This window comes from Acanthisitta chloris, unplaced genomic scaffold (genome assembly GCF_000695815.1).
Source record: "Acanthisitta chloris isolate BGI_N310 unplaced genomic scaffold, ASM69581v1 scaffold16846, whole genome shotgun sequence".
Taxonomy (NCBI): Eukaryota; Metazoa; Chordata; class Aves; order Passeriformes; family Acanthisittidae; genus Acanthisitta; species Acanthisitta chloris.
This window is the reverse complement of record NW_008679909.1, coordinates 12,124-35,315: the sequence shown is the minus strand read 5'-3', so window position 1 is coordinate 35,315 and position 23,192 is coordinate 12,124. Positions and strand designations below refer to the sequence as shown.

Here is a 23,192-nt window from a genome sequence, read left to right as displayed (position 1 = left end):
TACAGCATTTTATAGCAAGAGAAGCCAAAACAAATTCAAGCACATTGCTGTAGCATTCACTCTCAATCCTGTAATTACAGAAAGCATTTGGAATGGAATACACACACAAAAACCAAGACAGATCTCTCTATGACAAAGCTCATGATTTCATTCCTGAAACAAGCCCCATGCTGGAAAATTCTTCACTAAATGATACACAACATCAACATGCCTGAGCTAGCAGGGACCTAAAATGGGAAATTTTACATAGCACAGAGGAAAGCTGTGCAAATGTTATCAGCTCATTTTCAGATGTTGTTTCCCTGTGATAATCCAAACTAGAGAGGTTCTATCTCTAGTTTTTGATGTACAGACATCTAGTCTGCCTCATGAATTTGCAATGTGCTACATAAGCACAATTATATGTTTGTCCCTGCCAATCTTAGTACTTGTATACAGATTTGAATGCAGCTAATGGAAGGTAACTTTTTTCAATATGCTGAAAGTCATGCAATAAATTTCAAAGTCACAACACACCGAACAATGTCAAGTTTTAAATTCAGACATTCTGTGTAATTTCTTTGAACAGTGAAATATAAGTGTTCTTGCACAAATGTTACAAAGGTTTCATTCAATTTTAAGCTTAGACCTTGACTTGATTTAAAAAGCTTGGCAAAGTTCTAATGTTCAAAACAGCTCAACTACCTTCAAAGGCTCCAAGGATGCTTATATTATGATTACATTTAATATTATTCTCAGAGACAATATTTTTCTGGGTAGAATATTGCTAAAAAATCCAGGCCTACTACACAAAAGCAGGTCTAATGAGTAAAAACTACTAAAACCAAAATATGTTGTTTCTCCCTTTAAAAAAAATAATTTGAAATCTGTTTCAGCACAGCATATCTGTGTACATGTATTTTTAAGGAGACAATGGGAAGTTATCTACTCCACACAGAGAAATTATAGTTCTGCTTTTGTGAAGATACCAATTTGAATCCCACATTTTAAACTTCCTAACTCGAAGTTGGCAACATTCTTCCACAGCCTGAAAAACACTGGCTAACCAAAAGCAGTTATAACAGGCTTAAGTAATCTAGACTCTTGAACAGTTGCAGCTCTAAAGTTGGGCTATAGGACCTAGGAAGGAGTAGCACTGAGCTGTCACAGGCCTTGCAGGGAAGTGTGAATTCCTAGGTGAGAAAAAAACCCAAATAGCAAACCAGCAGCATCAAAGTTCTAAATAAGCAAACACTCAACCTTGCTGAGACCAACAGAGGGACAAAAACGTGATCCCCAGCATCATTTCTCACCTGCTACCCAGTCCTTAAGCAACACCACCCCTCATTTCAGCCCTCAAATATATTTGTGACCAAGCCATGACATGCACCTCTAGTGCTAGGAATATAAAGCAGTAAAGCAGAAATAGTTATGTCAACCCCTAAGTTTATCTTGGGCCAGAACAGGCATTCCTCTTTTCTCCCCCCCACCCTTGCCATCTTTCTTACTTCTTTCTTCCCTTAAGCAACACCACCCCTCATTTCAGCCCTCAAATATATTTGTGACCAAGCCATGACATGCACCTCTAGTGCTAGGAATATAAAGCAGTAAAGCAGAAATAGTTATGTCAACCCCTAAGTTTATCTTGGGCCAGAACAGGCATTCCTCTTTTCTCCCCCCAACCCTTGCCATCTTTCTTACACCAATGTTCATGGGTCCTTAGGGAATCAGAGCAGGAAGATAAAAAGCTATGTCTGCATCAGTAAGTAACTTAAGGCAGAGGGAGCGAGTCAGCAACAACGCATCTACACAACATGCAGTTCTATGCTTTTGTCTCAAACTGGATTTAGCCCAAGCCACTGGGCATCAAGACTTCTCTATATATATAAATCTAAGACATCCAAAGGGGAAAATATCAGTTTAGATCCTGAATGTCCCAGTTAGGGGCTGTGGTGCTTCAGATAAGCAGTGTGAAGTCTTCTCTAAAATAATGTGAGCTCACAAACACTCTGAACCCATTCAACACAGAAATCCAACCCTGGAGTCAGACAAGCACCATGGCCCATGTTTAACACGGCTGGTGCTACCAGAATCATCAGCTCCAGTGACTGAGCTGTATTATTAAAAATAAAGAAAACCCCCCAACAACCACACTGTAAATCACCACACCAAAACACAGTCATGTCTTCATAGCTCCACCTGTTGCATTGCTACTTGTGATATGACAACACATGCTGGAAAATAAGCTTAAACCAGAGGTTCAAAGCTTTATGAAGAAACAAAACAGCATCTATACATACAAGGTTGGGTATATCACTGTAGAACAGTGTTTGTGAAAGTGTGCATTAACTAGATAAGCTTCAAAACGAGCTTGGAGTCGAAAAATATTATTTCATAGCTACATTTAAATTCTAGAATACTCTCTTTTATCCTGGTAAGTACTACCAGATTAAAGAAGCCTACTTAATCCTCACTACTTTCACTAGTTAACTCTCATCAGTCACACCAAATCTACTAGAGGTTTACAGGATCAAAAGCAGAGCAGAGTTTGACTACTCTATTATAATGAAAAGAGCTGTTCTCCATTATAGCTTGAGCCTGCTTTGCTTCTTTATAGCGTGTGGGCAGGACAGGGCATTCAGCTGACAAAAATAATCATGACAAGCACCATTCTCTTACGCTTCAACACAAGCACAAAGAATAAAATTTTCCTTGCACTTTCAATCTGGGGCACTCCAAATAGATACTAAACCAAGCTCTTAACATAAACCTACAAGTTTCAGTCTTGCCACTCAGAAAGAAGAATGTGTTCATCATAATTCATCTAGGCCACCAGTATTACCAGCTTCAAAAAGATGAAGAGTCTTTTGAGTTTTTATTTTCATTAATTTGATTTGCCTAATTTGATTTTACAGAAATGCACAAATTACCTGATTGAACATATAAAGAACTCGAGTCACATCATTTGCATATTGGCACCTGGAGTAGTCCTCATCTGCCCAGTACCCTCCCCTGTCGCATCTGCGCCAGGCTCTTCTCTCATCTTGTGAGTTGCCAGGATATATCCCACTGCCAGCAGAGTAACGTGTACACAGCAGGTATGCTGTGATGCCTGCCAATGTTCTGGGCCACCTGGGGAGTCAAAAGAAAATAAAAAAACCCATTTAGACAAATTTACATGACAAGTAAATAATAAAAGGATTAAGCACTACAACATGAAATGAAGAGACACTCAAAACTAAGCATCCCTAAACTATTTAAAGGGCCACCTTGGCTCATCTTCAGTATTTTCAAGCTGTTCAGATTTGTGTACTATTAACAAAACGAGTTCTAATGCTTGCATGCTTTTTTGAATTCTTTCATGAGGTTTCAGGTGGAAAGAAAGAGGTGCTTATAAAATGACTAAAAATAGTTTACTTCGTGAAAAATTCCCTGTTAACAATATAAAAACAAGCTGAGCACTGGTTTTCTATTTGTCTTCTTCACATGCATCAATGTAACGTTCAAACAACTGCATTCATATCAGTACCAAACTGCAGAGATGAACAGAAGTCCACATTTACACTAATTAAGAAAGTGTACAATCACACTGACCCATTTTACAAACAAAATGCCAAACAGAAATTAATGGAAAAAATTTTGTTTATAATGTTAAGTACAAAATACAAAATAATTCCTTTCACTCAAGGTATGTGGAACTAAGCACTTAAGAAAATTTCTAACATTGTCTCCACTTTCTCCTCTAATTTTACTGTGTAGTTTATCAGTATAAGCATATATACAAACAAAAAAGGAATAAAGAATAAATACAGAAAATTAAATTGCACTGATCATACATGAGAACAGAACTGATTCAAGGAAAAGTAAGAGCAGAGAAACCATGCTGAATGAAGCTGCAATGCTGAGAGGAGAGGACAGGGACAAGGAATGGCAGCCAGTCTGCCTGCCCCTGCTTCTGGCCCTCTCCCCTGTATCTCAAATCCAACAACTCAACATTTAAGGTTTAACTAAAACTGAGAGCAAGAGAGCTTCATTTGATCACCCCAGGCTTTCTGTACCATAATTAAATCAAGCTCCTTGAACAGCCTTAACAGTTAACATACTTTTTTGCAGTTTTAAATATTTCGATGGGCCTTGCACAATGCAGTTGTGTCCAAAATTTGAACTGGTGGAACAAAAAAATTTCTGGTGGTTTACACTGTGATTTAAAGTTTGCTTTTATATCTGGACTGCATTTCAGTAAATGGCCATTTATTCACTACTGTCATCTACATTTCAGAAATGCTCAGAACATAACTATCTTTGACAAAAAAAAACTACCAAAAAATGTGTGTGCAGGAGGATAAAGTAAACCCTTGAATGGTGCTCCATTTCCAGAAAATTAAAAATTTTAGTAATATTGCCAAAACAGAGAAACTGAGCAAGCCACCTCCATTTTGCCTCCTTATTCATGAGTTAAATAACTCCTCTTACTGAAGACAATATGATCTATCACAGTTCTCCTTCAGACAAGAGACTTAACTTCAGGGATGGACCCAGGCTAAAGGCTACACTTCTCAATCATATTAAATGACAGGGCAGATCAATCTTTTGAGGTATACTGAAATTCTTCTCTGTCTCAAATGCCCATTTATCAGCTCCAACAGACCAATTTTAGCATGTTCATGGAAGAAAGACCTTTGACCATTTTGACTATTACTTAGGTTTGGGCAACAGCCAACAGAAAGACAGCTGCTGCTGGCACCCCTAAATTGCACAGGTCATGGCAACAACCATAAAAGTGCTCAAACTCAGCAAGAAACCTAATGGAAAAGACTAGATGATAAATAAAACAAATTACATCAGAAAACAAGGACTTAAGTTTAACCACCTTTTGCAACAGCTTTGCCATTAGATCAGTTCTCTACTTTGTAGTGATATAATTTAGTTAAGAAATGGAGGCTTGTTACTATAACTATCACCAGAGTACTTAAATACTAGAAGAGACAGAAGATTATTTGGGCATTTTAGCAGAGCTTCATCCAGCCTGTTAAATATACACACACTTACATTCAGAGCCTCAGCAGTCCAATCAAGTAAATAAGACAAGTGTCACCATTCAACCATTATGAGAAAGGAAAACTTGTACCAGATATGGTGGGAATGAAGGTAGTCAAAAGTAGAAAGAAAAAGACTTATAATAATTAGCACAGGCTTTAAATGCCTAGAGTTATACAGAGGTATTTTATCCCAATACATATGTATCCGTAATAAGCCTTCAGAGAAGGAAGCCAAAAAGAAAACAGGCAGATGAGGACAACTAATAAATCAGCTGGCACAGCTGTTAGAAGACATGCAGGCCCACAAATACCTTGCATAATACACCCAAACCTCTGCTTCCAGAATGCAGAGCTGGGTTTCCAGAAACACTGTCACTGGAGTGCCAAAACATCATTTCCAAAACCATTTATCAACACTGAAATTTTTGTATTAAGTTTCCACATCAAAGATGCCACTTTGAAAGGGATATTTGTCTCTGTCTTTACAGATGGTTTTCTAAAAGTTGTATTTTTCCAAAGCATTTTCAGTTACAGTGTGGTCGGCTCAGTTTTGACTGAATGTATCGCCTTACAGACTGAGTGCCACATGGCCTTAGGATAATTTAAATTCTGTGGTCCTGACAGATGTTGTATGACACAAGCTCCAAGACAAATATTTTCACTGAAAAATGGCACATGCTGTTCCTTTCCTCACTACTCACATCTACTGCTAAAGAAGAGACAAGGACTCAAATGAAAAACAAGTTTTTCAGAGGAGCTTTAATTACTATGTTTTTAAACAAGTATAATTTCTAAGCTATCTATATCTTCTGGAACGTCCGTAGCCATCAAATAGGAAAAAAAAAGATCGAGAGTTTCAGTGTTTAACACAACTTCAAAGTAGTAGATTATCACAAGATTATTTGCCTTTTCTTCCAGTTCTCATCTCCACCTTTCCTTTTTAATCCCCTTTCTGAGCTTTAATTACTATGTTTTTAAACAAGTATAATTTCTAAGCTATCTATATCTTCTGGAACGTCCGTAGCCATCAAATAGGAAAAAAAAAGATCGAGAGTTTCAGTGTTTAACACAACTTCAAAGTAGTAGATTATCACAAGATTATTTGCCTTTTCTTCCAGTTCTCATCTCCACCTTTCCTTTTTAATCCCCTTTCTCTTTTGTTATCCTGCTGAGTTTACCTTGCATTCATCCTCCTACACAGCATTTTATCATCTTTTGCCATGATCCTCTGAAAAGAATACAAGCAATGCCATAGTCTTATAGTCTGTGCTACCTTTATAACAAATTGAGATATCTACATTTTATTCTTCAAACTAATGTATTATTTGTTTAATGATTTAGAAAGCTTTCTACTAAGTCAGACATAAAAGGTGGGCAATTTAAAACTCACAGCTTACTGCTATAATCTCCATACACATCATCAACACAAATGCACAGTGTCACAAAGAGAAATACTTTGGGAGGAACAGTGTCCTTATCCTCTTTTCTCTCCCATTCACAACACTCCTTGTGTGGGTACAAGTTTCTTTACAGCCCAGAGGTGAATGAGATGGGGGAACTGATTCTACCTTTACCTATGCTTCCCTTATTTCCTATTTTTGCTAAATGACTTTAAGCAGGACCATTCTCAGTCATGAACTGTTTCCTCCCAACACCTGTATGAGATGAGGAGGTATTCTCCACTTCCCATGAGGCCAGAGAGGACATCCCTCCAGCAGGACTCAAAAGGTTATCAATGACATGAAATTGTCACCACAAAAACACAGGCTAGGTAAGTTTGGCTGCATTCTTAATTTCTTGTGAGTCTAAGCTTTAGTATCTTTCACAATTTACCCAACTGCTAGCAGAAGTGCAAATTTGGACTGTATTAACACTCTTATTTCATTACTCTTTATAATTAGGTGCTCAAAATTTATCACATATACATGAGAGTCGACAGCTGTGGGGGTAAGGATGGTTCATTTACGTTTAAGTACTTTAATTTCATTTCATGGGGAAAAAAAACCAGACCATGAGATTATAAATGAATCCTCTCCTTCATACATATTAATTCTGTTTTGAAAGCATTCATTTCTTTAAACGAACAATAACTTTCAGTTACAATGAGTTTTTATATCATAATTTCATTAGCTTACAGTCTAGTATTTTTTTATTACATCTTAGTAATTCTCTAAATTCAGCATGATAATTACAGTTTTAAAATATATTGCACTGAGTAACAGTTTTCGAAAGGATAATTCTTATATTGAGGAAAGAATTCTATCAACTACCAGCATAAAATTATGTTAAACACAGCAGTTAAAGGACTTACTGAAGCAGAAGCATTTTAACACACAAACTGTACTTTCAATTTAATCACTGAAGGATATTACCTGAGTAAGACTTAGAAGAATATCTAAATTTAACAAAACAGATTCCATGATGAAGACAGTTTTGCCTAAACTTTATGAACTATGCTAAACTATTACTGAGCCAAAGACACTGAAGACAAACATCCTCCTTAGCTACACTTCACTATCCCATCACTGCAGGGACAAAAATCTAGCTGCCAGTTTTGAAACAGCTTCCAAGCTAAAATGAGTAACCAGTTCCAACTAAAAAACTATAAAATCAAATTCACCTAGGATCATTTACAGCCATCTGCTCAGAACCATCTTCTCACTAGTCAAAGCCTTATTTCCATATGCTCTCAAAGGTGAAAAATTATTCTGTATTACTCTACCTAAACTACAAGTGGAAGTCTGTTATAGTAAACCCAGACACAGTGAACTTTTTGATAAGCTGAACATTTCCTGAAATCTTATTTCTTTCCAGTGAATTCCAGAGGGGGTAAATCCTATTACACTGAACAGTCACTGAACAGCACAGGTTAATTTAATGGAAACCACTTTGAAATAAGCCTTTACCATCTGTTTTCACCTCTAATAGCAAATCAAAGAAGAACAATTCACACTTGTATCATAAAAAAATGCATAAGTGATTTAAATAGATGTGTTCTTTGATGAATACAGCGTGCATCTGTTTGACTTTCTTCGCCTTTCATCGTAAGCAGGAAGTTCTCATTTTCTAACGTAATGCTTATCCCTGCAATTGAAACCACCACAGTGTAAAAAGAGAATATGCACAGTGTTTCTTATATAAATAATTCCTTACAATGTGAAAGAGAAGTTCTTCAGTAGTTCCAAATTGCCTCTGTGCAGCAGGTGATTTTAACACCATTTCCCTTACTAATAGTTGCTCATACTGCCCTTCTTCTCAAATTATCCAAATGATGAACATAAAGAAGATGAACTTGGAACAAACACTCTCAGCCAGGACTTTACCTAAATTTTTGCTACAACTGGAGAAGGTCTTCTGCACTTGAAAACTTCTCTCCCCTCAAAAACTATGTCCCAGTAACATGCTTTAACTTACATTTCTTAACATAACAGATTTATGACCTTACATTAGCTCTATAGAAACAAGATGACTTTAAAGAATTCTAACGTACACAGGGAAAGGAAGAAAAGTTTCTAAGTGTAAACAAAAGACCAAGCAGAAGATCAACACAGCCAAGCAGCATAAGAAAAGGGAAAACAAATGAGTGGATAAAAGCAGTTTTTACAACATTAGGAAATCCTACACACCGTAGTGAACACAATGCTATTACATACACTGATTCTCAGGAGGAGCTACTGCAGGGAGGTATAACACAGAGTAGTTATAAAGGGAATTACCTTACATATAGAGAATCTATACAGAAGCTATCTGTTACAGCTGGCACCTCCAGGAGTAACGTGTTGTTAGAGTGACCAGCAGCAGAAAGATCAGAAAAGGGAAAACAGGTGAAGAGATAAGAACAAAAGATACAACACTCTGCAACACCCAACATCAGAGCTAGCACACTATTGTCCCAACAATCATCAAAAGGAAGTAGCACCATTCATATTATATACTCTAAATAATCACAGGGGGGAAAACCAAACTATATTGCATATTTCTTATACAGTGACTTTTCATATGGGACCAGAAGGATTTTACAGAGAATGATAACCTGGCGGAAATCCCTGTCAGTATGTGGTCCAACTGTAATGTACAGATAATTGAAAAAATTAACTCTATTCCAGTAATTTCATTTATGTATTTCAAATATCACAGCTTACTTTCCATATCTTTCAAGGATATGTTAACAAACTCAGAGTTTTAATATTTCATGGTATAGTTTCATACCCTTCTGTCAACACATAGTAATTTAGAAGAGTTAAAAATCTATTACACACCATTTACAAGTGAACAACCACTTAAGTGTCTTTAAAGCATAATATCTTAGTTAGAAACAAAATTGATTGGACTTTTCTTTCCTCTGAAAAAAAACCTGAGGATACCAACCTGAAATCCCCTTTATTGTTCACAACCCTCTCTGGAGGGCAATACTGTGCAGAACTTTCTAGCACCACAATGTCTACTGTCCTTGTGTTATTCCCACGCCTGGTTTGTACATGGCAACCCCAGTTTCCTGTGGAGCCAGCCTGAATGTTTGAGATTGTCAGTGCACTGGGAAGATAAAAATAAACAAACAAACCCCAACATTAGTTACAGTAAATACCTCTGGTTTTATAAGATCACTCAAAGTTTTATGTAGTTTGCTGTTTCTTCCAGCTCTCCATTTTGCCGAGGTAGGAGAGACAAAGAACAGCCATGGGAAAAAGTCTCTTGACTTCAGGAAGAAGAGATAAGAAGTCCAAATTCCCCAAGCATTAGAATTGCTCTGCAACACAAAATTTTTCAGTTGGTCCACAAAGGCCAAACTGAACTAAATTCCTGAATGCACAATTTGTTATAGATATTGAAGCCCTGACTTAGTAATACAATTACAGGATATATAAACACTCTGTAGATGCTGGATAAGTCAACAACTTGCTGTGGGCAGAATAAATTATACTCATATCTCTGCTGGATAACAGTATTACCAACTGCAGTGTGCACAAAAGGAAGAATAAAGAATGAGTGCATGAGTACTCTAGTGGAATGAGCACATGAGTACTACTACATGAGTAGTTCGGTTAAATGCCTTTTCAACACTTCCACGATTTTAATAGTACAAGAGAACAAATGTATCCATACCACAAATGTATTTTACAGGAATTGCATCAGGTAAAACTTGGAGAAAATTAAAACCCAACTGCAATAGTGCTTGGCAACCTGCTCTAGTTAATCCCATTTTAAGCATGTAGGCTTGACTAATCAAATCTCTAGACTTTCTTCCTCAAACTTTATAGTTAGGAGAAGATGAAGATACAGGTTATATCCCTATCTGGGATGTTTCTGCCTACATATGTTCACTTAGTGAGGATATAAGTGGCTCTTACTGATTATACAAATAGTCACTAAATCAGAGCAGAAAAGAACGAGTGGGAAATATGTTTTCTCACTATGGATTCACCTTGCAATCAGCGAGCAGTTATGAATCATGTTTTTTTCAACAAAAATACCCTGGGACTCATCAGTTTCCACTATCTTCCCATCCTGGTACCACAAGACTTGCATGTCTTGGTCAATGTATGAAGCCATACACTGGAAGGGTAGACTATCTCCTTCAAAGACAACCTGACGATGAGATGGAGTCATGTAGAAAGATGGCAACTCAAGCGGCGGCTCTGGAATTCAAGAAATAAACCCACAATTAATAGCAAGAATCTGTTACACACAATTTTCAAAAGAGGAGAAAAATGCACTAGGTGAGAACCAATTATTGATATAACCTCCTTGTAAGTTGCATCTTGCAAGATTTATATAAAAGCTACATTTAATGCATCAGATATTGAAAAAATACAATTATCACCGTATTTTTCAAAATGTGTATGCCCTTAATGTAACATATTTCAAAAACTTTCCTAGGCTACACCCAAAAAAGAGTGAAAAATATGAATCTGAAGGAAAAATGTATTTCTGCATTTTAGGTCTTTATAACTTCCCACTGCTAAGACTTTGAAATGTTAAGCACATATGGGGTTTATTTTTACAGATGGAATAATTCTAATATTAAAAAAAGAAGTTAAACAAGTTGGTCATGGTTTCATCACAACAAGAAGTCTAATCAAGAACAGAATCACCATGCAGGAAAGTAACTCATAAAATGAAGATCTTCAGAAATCTGGGGCAGGAATAATTGACACATGTGAAGCCAGAGCACTAGACTTTGGAAAGAAATTACCAGTTTCTGATTCTTCTTGTGAAGTTTAGATAAAGATCTTTGAAAACCATGTATTAGTAGGAAAAAGGAGTTTATCTCCAGAGAGTGCTACTCATCCTTTGCTTCTTCAGACTAACATCCACTATCACCAATAAATTTATTATTTATTTCCAAAAGCAAAGAACACTGAATGGCAACTAAAGATCAGACTCTGAAAAGGAGTCACTATTACCACTGTCACCCAAGTGCTGAATCTTAGGAAAACAAAAGCAAAAATGTCTGTTCACTAATATTAACAGAACATGGGATGTGTTAGAAAACAAGTATCAGTTGTCAGGAGTGCTTACCACAGGTCAGAAGCTCCTGTTTAACACCAGTAACCATCTGTGACTGAAGTGACTTGGGATAGGCACATTTAGTTTCACGTACAGTTATATTTCTTTCTTTTAACCATTGATGCATCCACAGTATGTTGCAATCACAAAGGAGATAATCAGTCTGAAATTCTCTGCAACACAGAACAGGTATTCACAGTGACAAACTGCAAAACTCCAAGGTCTGAAGGCTTGACATCAACAGCTGCTGCAGTGCCTCTCACTGTCACAGACAGACAAAAAGCAGTCAAACTCCAAAATACAGTGGAGCTGCCTAACTCTACCTACTGGAAGAGGGTCTAATCCTCTGGTCTGAGAAAAAAAGGACATACTCCCTGAGAAAAGGAATCCTCTCCATAAATATGAGGAACACCTAATACCACCAGCACACGCAAAAAAGTCTAGCTATTTCTTTCATGGAGGGTGTTTGCACTATTTAAGTGAGCAGTAACAAGGAATTGCTTGAATATGCACCATCATAACTTGAGAACACACTTCATTGCTTTGTTTTACCAACCAAATGCTTTAACAGTAAAATCATCAGAAATATAAGAACAGCTTCTCACCTATTTCTCCTTTCAGAACCACTGTTTACACAACTTTATTCTGCTTTACATAAAAATCGTAACACTTAACTGATTCATAAAGTTGTCTGTATATTTTAATACTTTCTACTAAAAAGACATTCCAAATCTCCCCAACAGATTTCTGCTGAAGTCAGCTAAATTAAGATATTAATTAATATTAATCTTATCTGTTTAGAAATGAACATTTTATCTGCTTAGAAACAGCTAAAAATGTACTAAAACATATGGCTATGTTTACACTGGTTTTTACCTCTAATGAAAACCACTTTCTTTTATTTTTGCAAATGTCTAGAGGCTAACACAACATCACATGCAGAACACTTCAAACACTAAATCAACATTCCTGTGAAACTCCATTTGGTGTTTGTTCACAGGAATTCCTCCAGATACACACATTTTTAATGGCAACTGTTATATCCAGGTTCTCTTGTCAGATCTCTGGTGTTCTTGGTCTGCAACCTTCATGTTAAAATACCAGGAATAACAACTTATGAACAATTAAAAGAAGCTGGAGGAGGGAAAGAAAAATTTGCCTTTATAAACAAGAAATTATCTCAGTGTCAAAGCCAGAAATCACAGCTTTTGAGAAGGTCCCAGTGCAGTGAGACAACTGTCATGACTAGCAGGAAAAAATGCAAGCTAATCATCAGCACTTATTTTTTTTCCATTTTCCTTCCTTCTTACACAAGATTACAACTCATGGAACAAAGAGAGCAAACCAACATGAGGTTGAGATGTACCTGATGTTACATGTAACAAAACTATACTGTTCTTCAAGGACTAAGATCTACCTTAAAAGTATTTGTTCCCTTTGCTATAAAGGTGTAAAATGCTACTTATTTATTATAAATTAATTAATGACACATACAAGATAAAACTTTTGGAAACCCATATGCTGATATAGCTGTATTTTATCAGAAGTATGTAACAAATAGTGAGCAACTTTTGAAGGAGGTCATATAAACACCCAAATATCACTTGCCATGTACTTATTCAGATAAAGAAATCACTGTTACAAGGATTAAAAGCAAAAATGCAAAACTGTAGTACCACTTCTACATTTACACTTACATAAATATTTGAGTATTATATGTTTTTCAATGTAGGTCTTAAATCACATCTATATAAAATGGTTTCTGTTAAGAACACAAATAACCATGCAAATTAAAATTAGATGCAGTAAATACTTACAGAGACTTTAGTGAACCAAGATGATCAAATGTTCCCTGTGTAAGTGTAGAAAACAGATTTCCAGAAAGATTCCTGAGAAATAAAAGTATCATGTTTTGAACTCAAACAACTGACATTTGAAATAGAGAAAAATCCCTCTTCCAGATAACAATATTTTTTAAAACCACAAGATTCTACTATGACACTGTCACAGTTCACAAGACTGTAGGAGTAACAATCAGTGTAGGAGTAACAATCAGGTCTCAGAAGCCTAGCAAAAATCTCCAAATAAACTGCTCCCCAGCACTTCTGTTTTAGCTGAAGATTTTTTAATTTGTGAAAAAGGAGCAAATGTAAATACTTCATTTTTTATTTAAAGCAACAACCAGCACATTCTGAGCACAGCTTTCAAGAAGTTCAAAAATTTCTGTTCACAATGAACTGATGTGTTCCTACAAACATCTCTAAGAAACATGTCTAATCTATCAGAATATTTAAAAAAAATATTATACATACAACTTTCTACATATCAGTGAAAACACTGTAAGAAGTTAAAAACCAGGGCAAAGAAACATTGATAATCTTACACGTTATCTTATCAAAGTAAATGAAGGACTACAAAACATGCAAGCAAGCCAGCAAAACACACCCATGCTGAAGCCATGGTAGAAGGCATGAATACTGAAAGATTCTATAACCCTAAAATATTCTTCTAAGGAAAATATTCTACACAGTCAGTTAGTTGCTCCCCCTTTCCTTCTATAAATGGTTGCCAAGGCCAACAGAGCACAGAATGGTATGGTTTGGGTTGGCCCCATCACCCTTTTTCAAGCTTGCTACTCAACCATACCCAGCTGTCTTTCAAGCACACACTTAAGCAAACAACTCCCTTAGAAACAAAGAATGTTAACTCACATATGTTAATTAATTAATGTTAACTTAAGTGGATTTATATCCAACAAATTATACTTACAATCTAATAAGGTTTACAAGTCCTCTAAATATATCTGCATTCAGGCAGCCTATTCGGTTATTAGTTAAGTCTCTATAAACAGGAAGAAAGAAAAATTGGAATAAACTGGTTTATTTGCAAATGACATACAGACTGTTAACAGAGTACTCAAACTAAAATTCATTAACACATTGCACCATATATATAGTCTTTTCCAGCAAAGCCCACAAGGTACTGCTATCTGGGTGTACACACATGCACATAAACTCCTTAATCCATTTCTTAAATAGTTAGTTTCCCCATATACAGTTCAACAAGCTTAGCATTACCAGTAAATTCCCTTAAAACAGGCTCAGCCTGTAAATTTTCATATTTATACAGTATATTCATCACAAGTCCTACATCACTTAATTTTTTAACACGCCAAAGACCTATACTAGTGCATTTATTACACATAAATAGGACCACTTCTATATTTATACTTGGATAAATATTTAAATATTATATATCATTCAATGTAGGTCTTAAATCAAATTGCCAAAAATTCTTCAAGGACTAAAAATTAAGCTTGCAAGTAGTAATGGTCCAGAATCGGTCCTTCAGTATTATTTTTAAGGCTTGCCAAAGTGCAGTAACCACCACAATTTCCTTTTAAGTGAACCAGATTATCTGAACAGTGACAAATGCACATACATATTATATTGAAGAAGGAAAATTCTGACTAAAGCCATGGGGGAGAGGTAGTGGCAAAGTCACTAAGACTTAAAACCTGTCACAGTCCAAAATGTGAAGAGTGTTTAAAGAGGAAAAAATAAAAAAAGAAAAAAAAGGGAGAGAAAAGACAGGCAAAGAAAAGCCATCAAGCCAAGGTCTTGTTTTTCAAGTTTCATCTGGTACAGAACTTTTACAGTCAAGGCATAAATCCCCCAAAAATGTGTTAATGGGAATGTTGGCACAACCTTCAATAAAGCAGCATTAACAGAGCTGTAACTTCAGCGTCGTATTAATAGCAAGGGACGCAATGTTCCACTATGACCTTTGGAAAAAAAGACACCCATGAGGAGTTTAGCATTTAATAAAACAAAACTTGATGGCATCAAAGCTCTGAATAAACGTTCATCCAGTGATATTTCAAACCACCGAAACACAAAAAGAGAGGAGTAACACAAGACTGTCAAGGCCAAGGGAGACTGCCAAGCCACAAGCAGCGGATGTTCTTCAGTCGTAAGACTAAAAGCAGACTTTGTTTTATACATACATGTGTGTTTAAATTTAGACAGCATATATATATATATTCAACTTTTAATATATAATAGGCTGGCTGTCTGAATTTCCAGAACCTAAGACTTAACTCTCTCTCAGGGTTTTTTTTGTTTGTTTTAACTGACTAGCTAGATATACTACTTACAGTCTTTTCAGAGATGAAAGCCCCAGAAAAGCTCCTGGATCTATAGTATTAATAAGGTTATTCTTAAGATCCCTGTGGAAAAAAATTAAGACATTACATTTACCATAAAATACACTTTAAAACAGATACATGCATGAAGATATACCTAACTTTTCTCAACCTCCAAAAAAACCCAAACACATTTTTTAGTTTCCCTCACATAACATCTTTCAAAATTTGAAAATCTGTATTTTAACTATAAGGAGGAACAGGAACAGCATGTGTAGTCCTTCAAATATTCAATCAGTTCCTATCATATGAAAGGCTATAGAGTCAAAGATACTTTGCTGCAATGTCTGAATAGATTAGAGCTATGCAGGGCATGACATTTGATTATTACATGCTCAATATCATTTAGCACAATGTTGTCTTCTTTAGCCTATCCAATTTTAAATACCTCAGTAGAGTCCAACATCTACCAAAAGAAGCAAAACATGATCCTAAAAATACACCAAAGGCCACATGGAAAATTTCCATCTGTGTTGCTGGCACAAAGGTAAACCCCTGGCTGAAAATAAAGGTGGTGAAAAAACTTCAGAGCAGATTTCTGGATCTTAAGCTTCCAGAGATTTTAAGGAGAAATGTGAGGTAACTATGACATTAAACTGCCTTGTTAATTGTACAAGTGATAGAGGTGTTTTAACTCCTAACTTGAGATATTCTGCAGATACAGCTCAATTTGAAAGGTCACAGAAAGCAGCTGGCAGCACCTATATGGTGTTGAACAAACTTTATCACTGCACAAGTGCTAAAATTATTTCTGCCTCCTTATTCAGCCAAGATTTTTACTATACTACTATCTGAAACTTCACAGGCACATATTACTACAAATGCAATTTCTCACTCCTTGGTAATATCCAAACAATCTGCACTTGAAAAGAAAATTAGCAATTTCAACCAAAAGCAATGTTTTAATATGCAAGAATAGAAAAAAATGTCTCTTAAATCTACCACAACATTAATAATTCTGCCTGAAAGAGAACAGTACAAGAGGATTACATCTACCATCACACAGATCTGCATGAGTGAATATATAATCCATCCCATGATTTCACAACAGCATTTCTTGCAGACAGATTAACAAATCATAGTACAACAGACTGTCATGGCACGTGGATCACACTTGAATGCTGTACCTAATAGACATTTTAAGTACTTGAAATACTTAACATTTACCTTGCAGTACAGTAAATTAATTTTCAAACACACACTTCTCTTATCTCAACTTTATTTTCTTGCCTTGTGGTGGCAGGAACTGCAAGCTACTTACAAAGCAGTATCAGGAGCTTGAAGAACTGACTTTTTCAGGCTTATAAACACAGTACCAGACCATGACAAATCTGAGAATGCTAAATGTTATTCACTACTTATTTCCCATCAGTCTTTGGGGCAAGGAAGAAAACTTATACTTAACTGTTCACATTTTAAATTTTGGCTTAAAATCATGTAACTCCCACTTAAAATCTCACTGTTGAAAACACTTAGGGATAAAAACTTTGGCAACATGCCTTGGAAATGCACTAGTCTAGACTATTGGTGATCTTTAATTTCACTCCTTAAATCCAAAGGATACTCCCTGATATAGGTCTGTTTTAAACCCATTGCAATGGGTTAATATATACAAATGTTCAGAGTGTTAGAGCAGTTAGTAGTTCAAAGTAGTTAGACTTTCCTCAGACTGCAACTACAACAGCTGGGGAGTCTCTGGGGTTTTCTTACCCCTCCCAGGGGAAATCATCTATCAAAAAGTATTAGTAGAGAAAAACTGTGAAATAAGATACCTAAAGATCTTGAAATTAACAGTGCTGACATGTCTGACAGCTCTTCAGAAACAGTAAAAGATGTTGATCCACAGGCTGGTACAACAGCCAAGACTCCAACATCTAGGACAGTTTCTAAATGAAGAACTTGACAGTTGTGGTTAAACCAACAGACTGATATGACTCTCACATAAAAGGGAGGTAGGGGAGACAATCTCATCAGAAAGCTGTGTTTGGCTTTAAAGTTCTTGTTGTTTTAAACACTTATAAATACATTTATACAAAGTACATTTTAGTTTTGGCAACACAAAATTAATCATCTCAGACATAGGTTTTAATAACTTCTCTTTGGCAAAGCTCAAGCAATGAGATACAGCTATTTATTTGTTCAAATTGAAGAAAATCTGTCCAAAAGAAACCCATTACAAGAGGATTTGAGTTAGGGTAACACCTTTTATCCTAGAGTAACTACATCTTTCACCTAGCAATTAAAAATACTGCTAAATAATAAAGACAAACCCCACAGGCCAGGCAGTACACCAGCCCTACATTGAGAATCTACTGAAAAATTCTTAATTTCCTCCTGAATCTAGGCAGCACTGCAGAAGCCCCATATTTATCAGTGAAGATGACTAACTGACATTAGGATGATAAAAAAAACTTAGGTTTAAGGGATGTTTTGAGGTCAGTCATGAGGTCCAACTTCTGGCTCAGAGTACAACTGAATCAGACCAACTGCCCCACTCTTTTGTCTAGTAAAACCCTGAAAACCACAAAGGATGCAGATTTCACTGTCACACAACTGTTTAACCATTCTCATTGTGAAAGATATCGTTGTGTCCAACTGGAATAGCCCTTTATCAAATACCTGACTAAATGGGCAAATAGCAGCTTACCAACAAACAAAAATATTTTTAAGAGCTTCAACACTGCCCCTAATGTTCTTGTTAAGATGTGAAAAACATCTTAATGAAAGATTACTTAAATTTACCTATGGTTTGCCATGTATAAAAAAACCCTTTAATTTCATTAGGCTTTATAATGAAATGTTTCATTAGCCAGTTGTCTATGACTTAAAAGTGCACATATACATACTTAAAAATTTACTGCTTTCTGTCTCAGCACAATGAAGACTGTCTTAATTATTAATAAAGCAACCTGCAGGCACAAACAAACTATGCATCTCTATATATACTGACATGTATACATTATTTAGCTTTCTCATCTACTTTTGGCTAAGTTGTCTTCTCTTCCTTAACACAACTTGAAAATCAATGTCAGACAGAACACACATTAGCTGGCATAGACTCTTCCTATATGAAATGCTTTTTCAAGAAGGAAATGAAGGAAAAAGACAAAGTAAGAAATTACAGATATGTTACACACGACACTAAGTCAGCCTATTCTTCCCACATCTCTATGGGGTGTAGATTTTAGTGAGCAAATCCAACAGATGTTTATGACCAAATTCTTATGTTTCACAGGATCACAGAATGGGTCAGTAAAGGATGACAGTGGTTCATCTGATCCCACCTCCCTGCTTAAGCAGGGTCATCCTAGAGCACATGGCACAGGATTGTGTCCAGATAGTTCTTGAGTAACTCCTGTGAGGGAGAATCCACAACCTCTCTGGGCAATCTGTTCTAGAGTGCAATAACTCACACAATAAAGCTCTTCCTTATATTCAGGTGGAACTTCTTGTGCATCACTTCTGCCTGTTGCTTCTTGTTGTATTGCTAAGCACCATGGAGAAGATCCTGGCTCCATCCTTCTGACACCCTCCCTTCAGATACTTGTAGAGAGATTGATGAGATTCCCCTCTCAGTTGTCTCAAGGCTGAACAGGCCCAGCTCCCTCACTCAATCCTTGTAAGACAGATGCTCCACTCCCTTAATTATCCTTACAGCCCTTCACTGGATCCATCCAGGAGCTCCATGTCTCTCTCATACTGAGGAGCCCAGAACTGGACACAGCACTCCATGTGGTCTCACTATGGCTGAGTAGAGAGGCAGGATCACCTCCCTTGACCTGCTGGCATTGCTTTTCCTAATGCACCCCAAGACACCATCGGAAGACTTGGCCACAAGGGCACACTGCTGGCTCATGGACAGCTTATTATCCACGAGGAACCCCAGGTCCCTCTCCACAGAGCTGCTTTCCAGCAAGTCAGCTTTAAGTCTGTACTGGTGCTTGGGGTTATTTTTCCACAGGTGCAGGACCCTGCACTTGGCTTTGCTGAATTTCAAATTAATATCAAAACACAGCATAACAAAGTCAGCAGAGATTAAAATATTTAGCATCTTTTTGTACAGACACTTTAATTATCACTTAAGGCAGTTAATTCTTTGTCCTGATTACTGTTATTTGCATGCTCTTTTCCTGTAAGAGTAGATGTAGACATAGCATAGTCATTTTGTACTATCATTAACAAACATTTAACCCTCCAGTAAAACAAAACTCTTATTTTTGGTAAACGTATCACCCTGTTTACAAAATAATACATTAAGAAATCAGCATTTTCATAAATTAACATATATACACAAAATCATTAACAAACAGATTTGAAATCATTACTTGGGACCACCTTTTTTAATGCACTTCCCCATAGTTATGGGGGATACAAGCCCCAAATAAAACAATGTCTCCCTTTCAAACCTAACAGTGAAGAACTGTCAGATGAGAATAAGGTCAAGAAATAACATGTTTGAGTAAAACAATAATCTAAAGTGCAACAACTTGCCAGCTGCAGATACCATATCCCCAAGTTTACCTGAAGAATTGATAAAATAACAGAAACCATTTAAAAATATGCACATTTTCATTAAAATGTCCAAGAACAAAACAGGAGAAAACAAGTTTAGTATGTTAACAGATGAACTACAAAGTTGTGATTCCTAACATTCAATCTAACTATTATGCAGGTACCTGTTCCTGACATATTAATTTACTTTTTTAAAGGCTTTAGTTAAATCTATCAATACATCTAAACACTACTAAGGAGAAATGGCAAATATTTCTGCTGCCAAATGTAACTTCAGAAGTAATGAACAAAAGAGCATTAAATGCATACAGAATCTCTCCCTAGTAAGCAATAATGTTAAGTGACAATGATACTGTCTGAATTAACTATTTAAATGCTGAGTGAATTTATTTCTGTTATCTCAGTTAAATCTATCAATACATCTAAACACTACTAAGGAGAAATGGCAAATATTTCTGCTGCCAAATGTAACTTCAGAAGTAATGAACAAAAGAGCATTAAATGCATACAGAATCTCTCCCTAGTAAGCAATAATGTTAAGTGACAATGATACTGTCTGAATTAACTATTTAAATGCTGAGTGAATTTATTTCTGTTATCTCCATTTCAACTCTTAAGTGTAGGTGGGAAAAGAACTTTCTCTACAAAGAGAGAAAACACTCAGAAGGAAACAAGGGGAAGTATGAGTAGCAATACAAAATAAAAATAAGCAAGAAACTGTCAAAAAAAGTACAATTTTCAAGTCATGCAAGTCATCACAATGAACATTAAGGAAAATCTGCAACTGCTGAACATAATGTGAATGTTTAAAATAGTTACTGCAGCTTTCAACTCTTTTTCCTTTTATTATTGATTATCCATTTAAATTTGAAACGTTATTTTCATTACAATAGTAGTTTCTGTCCAAGTCACAAGCGCTTTTAAAGGAGAAAAATTTACTTTTACTATGGCTAAATATCCATTGCTTTTAAATAAGTCCTGCACATACAAAAAGATCATTAATAACTGGGGTATGATGTTAGTTATCCCTCCCTTTATGCTGAAGACACCTGGCATTATTGATCCTTTGTAGATGCACTAACTCCTACACCAGTGTACATAAAGTGTGTTATCTCTTTCAGATGTGACCACCCTACCCTCTAGAATACAGCTATCCCAGCTCACTTTAAATGCTCAAAACATGCTGCCTGCCTTCCTGCTTTCTTTTCCTTTTTATGAAGAGAGATACTAATAGAACCTAAAAAAAAAAATCCCTTACAAAGGACAGGAGTTGAACAAAAGAATGCTGCATTCTTATGATTTTAAAGCAAATTAAGATTTGGACTCACGGAGAAAACAAATTATCATCCCAAACTAACTAGAGTTTCAAGTATTTCCTGTCTGAAAACTGTAATGAGTTTCAACAATTAACAACTGTCAGCAGATGCCTTTATTACCTAAGCAAATGCCATCACTGCTGATAACCTTGCTTCCTTGGCACTATGGCTTACTTCTACCATAAAGCTCATCTGCCAGTGCAGTGACAAATCTTTCTTCTGGTATGTGGGAGATGGAATGGTGGAAGTGTTTGAATTTATTTAAGCCAGGTGACTGGGATTGGAGCCTTCAAGTTTTAGAGGAAGAATAAAATACTTTTAATCCCCCGAAGCCAGAAGTCATTTGGAACTCTTCCTAGATGCTGTGAGATGATTATGAAACTGGCTACCTTCCCAGTCAAATGGCCTAGAAAAATCCTTATCTCTAAAGTTTATGCTTGTTCCCAGGTAGATCAACCTGCCAATCCTGACCTTCTACCAGCTAGAAAAAAGCTGACTGTAACAGAAGCTACAATGCTGCTTCTCACCCCGTAGGCAATATATCATCTGAAAGGAAAAGTAAAAACAGGAAGCAGAAGATATTCAAGATGTTACTCCCATCAGACTCCCTCCCATCCCCCTGTACATTCAGTATGAAGCAAGCAGCAGAAGTCCTAAAATAAATGTCAACAAACTTGTAATCGGTTTCGCCTCTTTTAGAGGCCCTAATGTATCTGCTTCCCCGACAGCTGCTTGACAAAGGGTTTGACACTTCGTAAGAAAAGAAATTAAAGTAGTAATTTTCTTCACAACATAAGTTTTTGTATTACGAAACCACCACCAAAGCAAATCCATTCGTCATAGCATTCCAGTGACCTTCCCACTCAAACTGCTCTCACCTGCAGGTGAGATTATGCCTTTTTTGGCTGTTACATGTCATTCATATTCATTAAGAGAATACTTAACTGTGCATCAACCACAAAAATCCCCATCAAAATAAAGAACACATCTCTTCTTTAAGACATTTCCTTCTCAGAATTATTAACAGAACAAACAGTATATCACTTAACTTTTAAAGTGAAAATACATTTTTAAGAAGCACTTACAATCTTTCAAGAAGGTGTAATCCAAAGAAGGAACCATTCTTCAACTCTGTTATTTTATTGTTACTCAGAATCCTGTAAACAAAACCAGACAAGAATAAGTTCAGGAAAAAAATATTTGCTGCGGTTTACACTTCAGGTGTAAATATTTTTAACAGCATGTATAGTAAACTACAACGCCTAGCTCATGGTCTTGAGGTGTATACAACAGCACTGCTTAAATATTATGGAGAAAAAGACTATTTTCTATGCTATATACCCCAAATATCATGCAAGCTTATCTAGTTTACAATTGAAAGAAAGTACATCCATCTAGGACTATCATAACAAAACATCAGAATTTGTATACTAAAAAATGAAGCATTAAAGAACCAATCTGTACAATCAACATTCTTCTATACCCATTTTGGTTTTTCAAAACCAGGCAGCATATTGCCTGTTTCCCATTTCCCCTGCTGCCACCCTCTGCCACACACACTGCTCCTGGGTTGTGCCACCTTTCCCAGCCTTCCTTCACACATTCCTCCTACTCCTAAATGCAGTCTCTTTAAAA

At 36.2% G+C, this 23,192-nt stretch overlaps 1 protein-coding gene across 1 annotated transcript in view; it reads right to left on the bottom strand.

Moving 5' to 3' along the window:
• GPR125 (G protein-coupled receptor 125) overlaps window positions 1-22,714 on the bottom strand; it is a gene marked incomplete at both ends in the record, with an annotated part of 28,201 nt that extends 5,487 nt beyond the window's left edge. Inside the window, 8 exons of the mRNA XM_009077519.1 lie at window positions 2,910-3,111; window positions 9,387-9,551; window positions 10,441-10,654; window positions 11,538-11,698; window positions 13,343-13,414; window positions 14,295-14,366; window positions 15,682-15,753; window positions 22,643-22,714. Coding sequence (XP_009075767.1) covers window positions 2,910-3,111; window positions 9,387-9,551; window positions 10,441-10,654; window positions 11,538-11,698; window positions 13,343-13,414; window positions 14,295-14,366; window positions 15,682-15,753; window positions 22,643-22,714 — 1,030 coding nt within the window. The remainder of the gene's footprint in view (window positions 1-2,909; window positions 3,112-9,386; window positions 9,552-10,440; window positions 10,655-11,537; window positions 11,699-13,342; window positions 13,415-14,294; window positions 14,367-15,681; window positions 15,754-22,642) is intronic.
• Window positions 22,715-23,192: the final 478 nt, after the last annotated feature.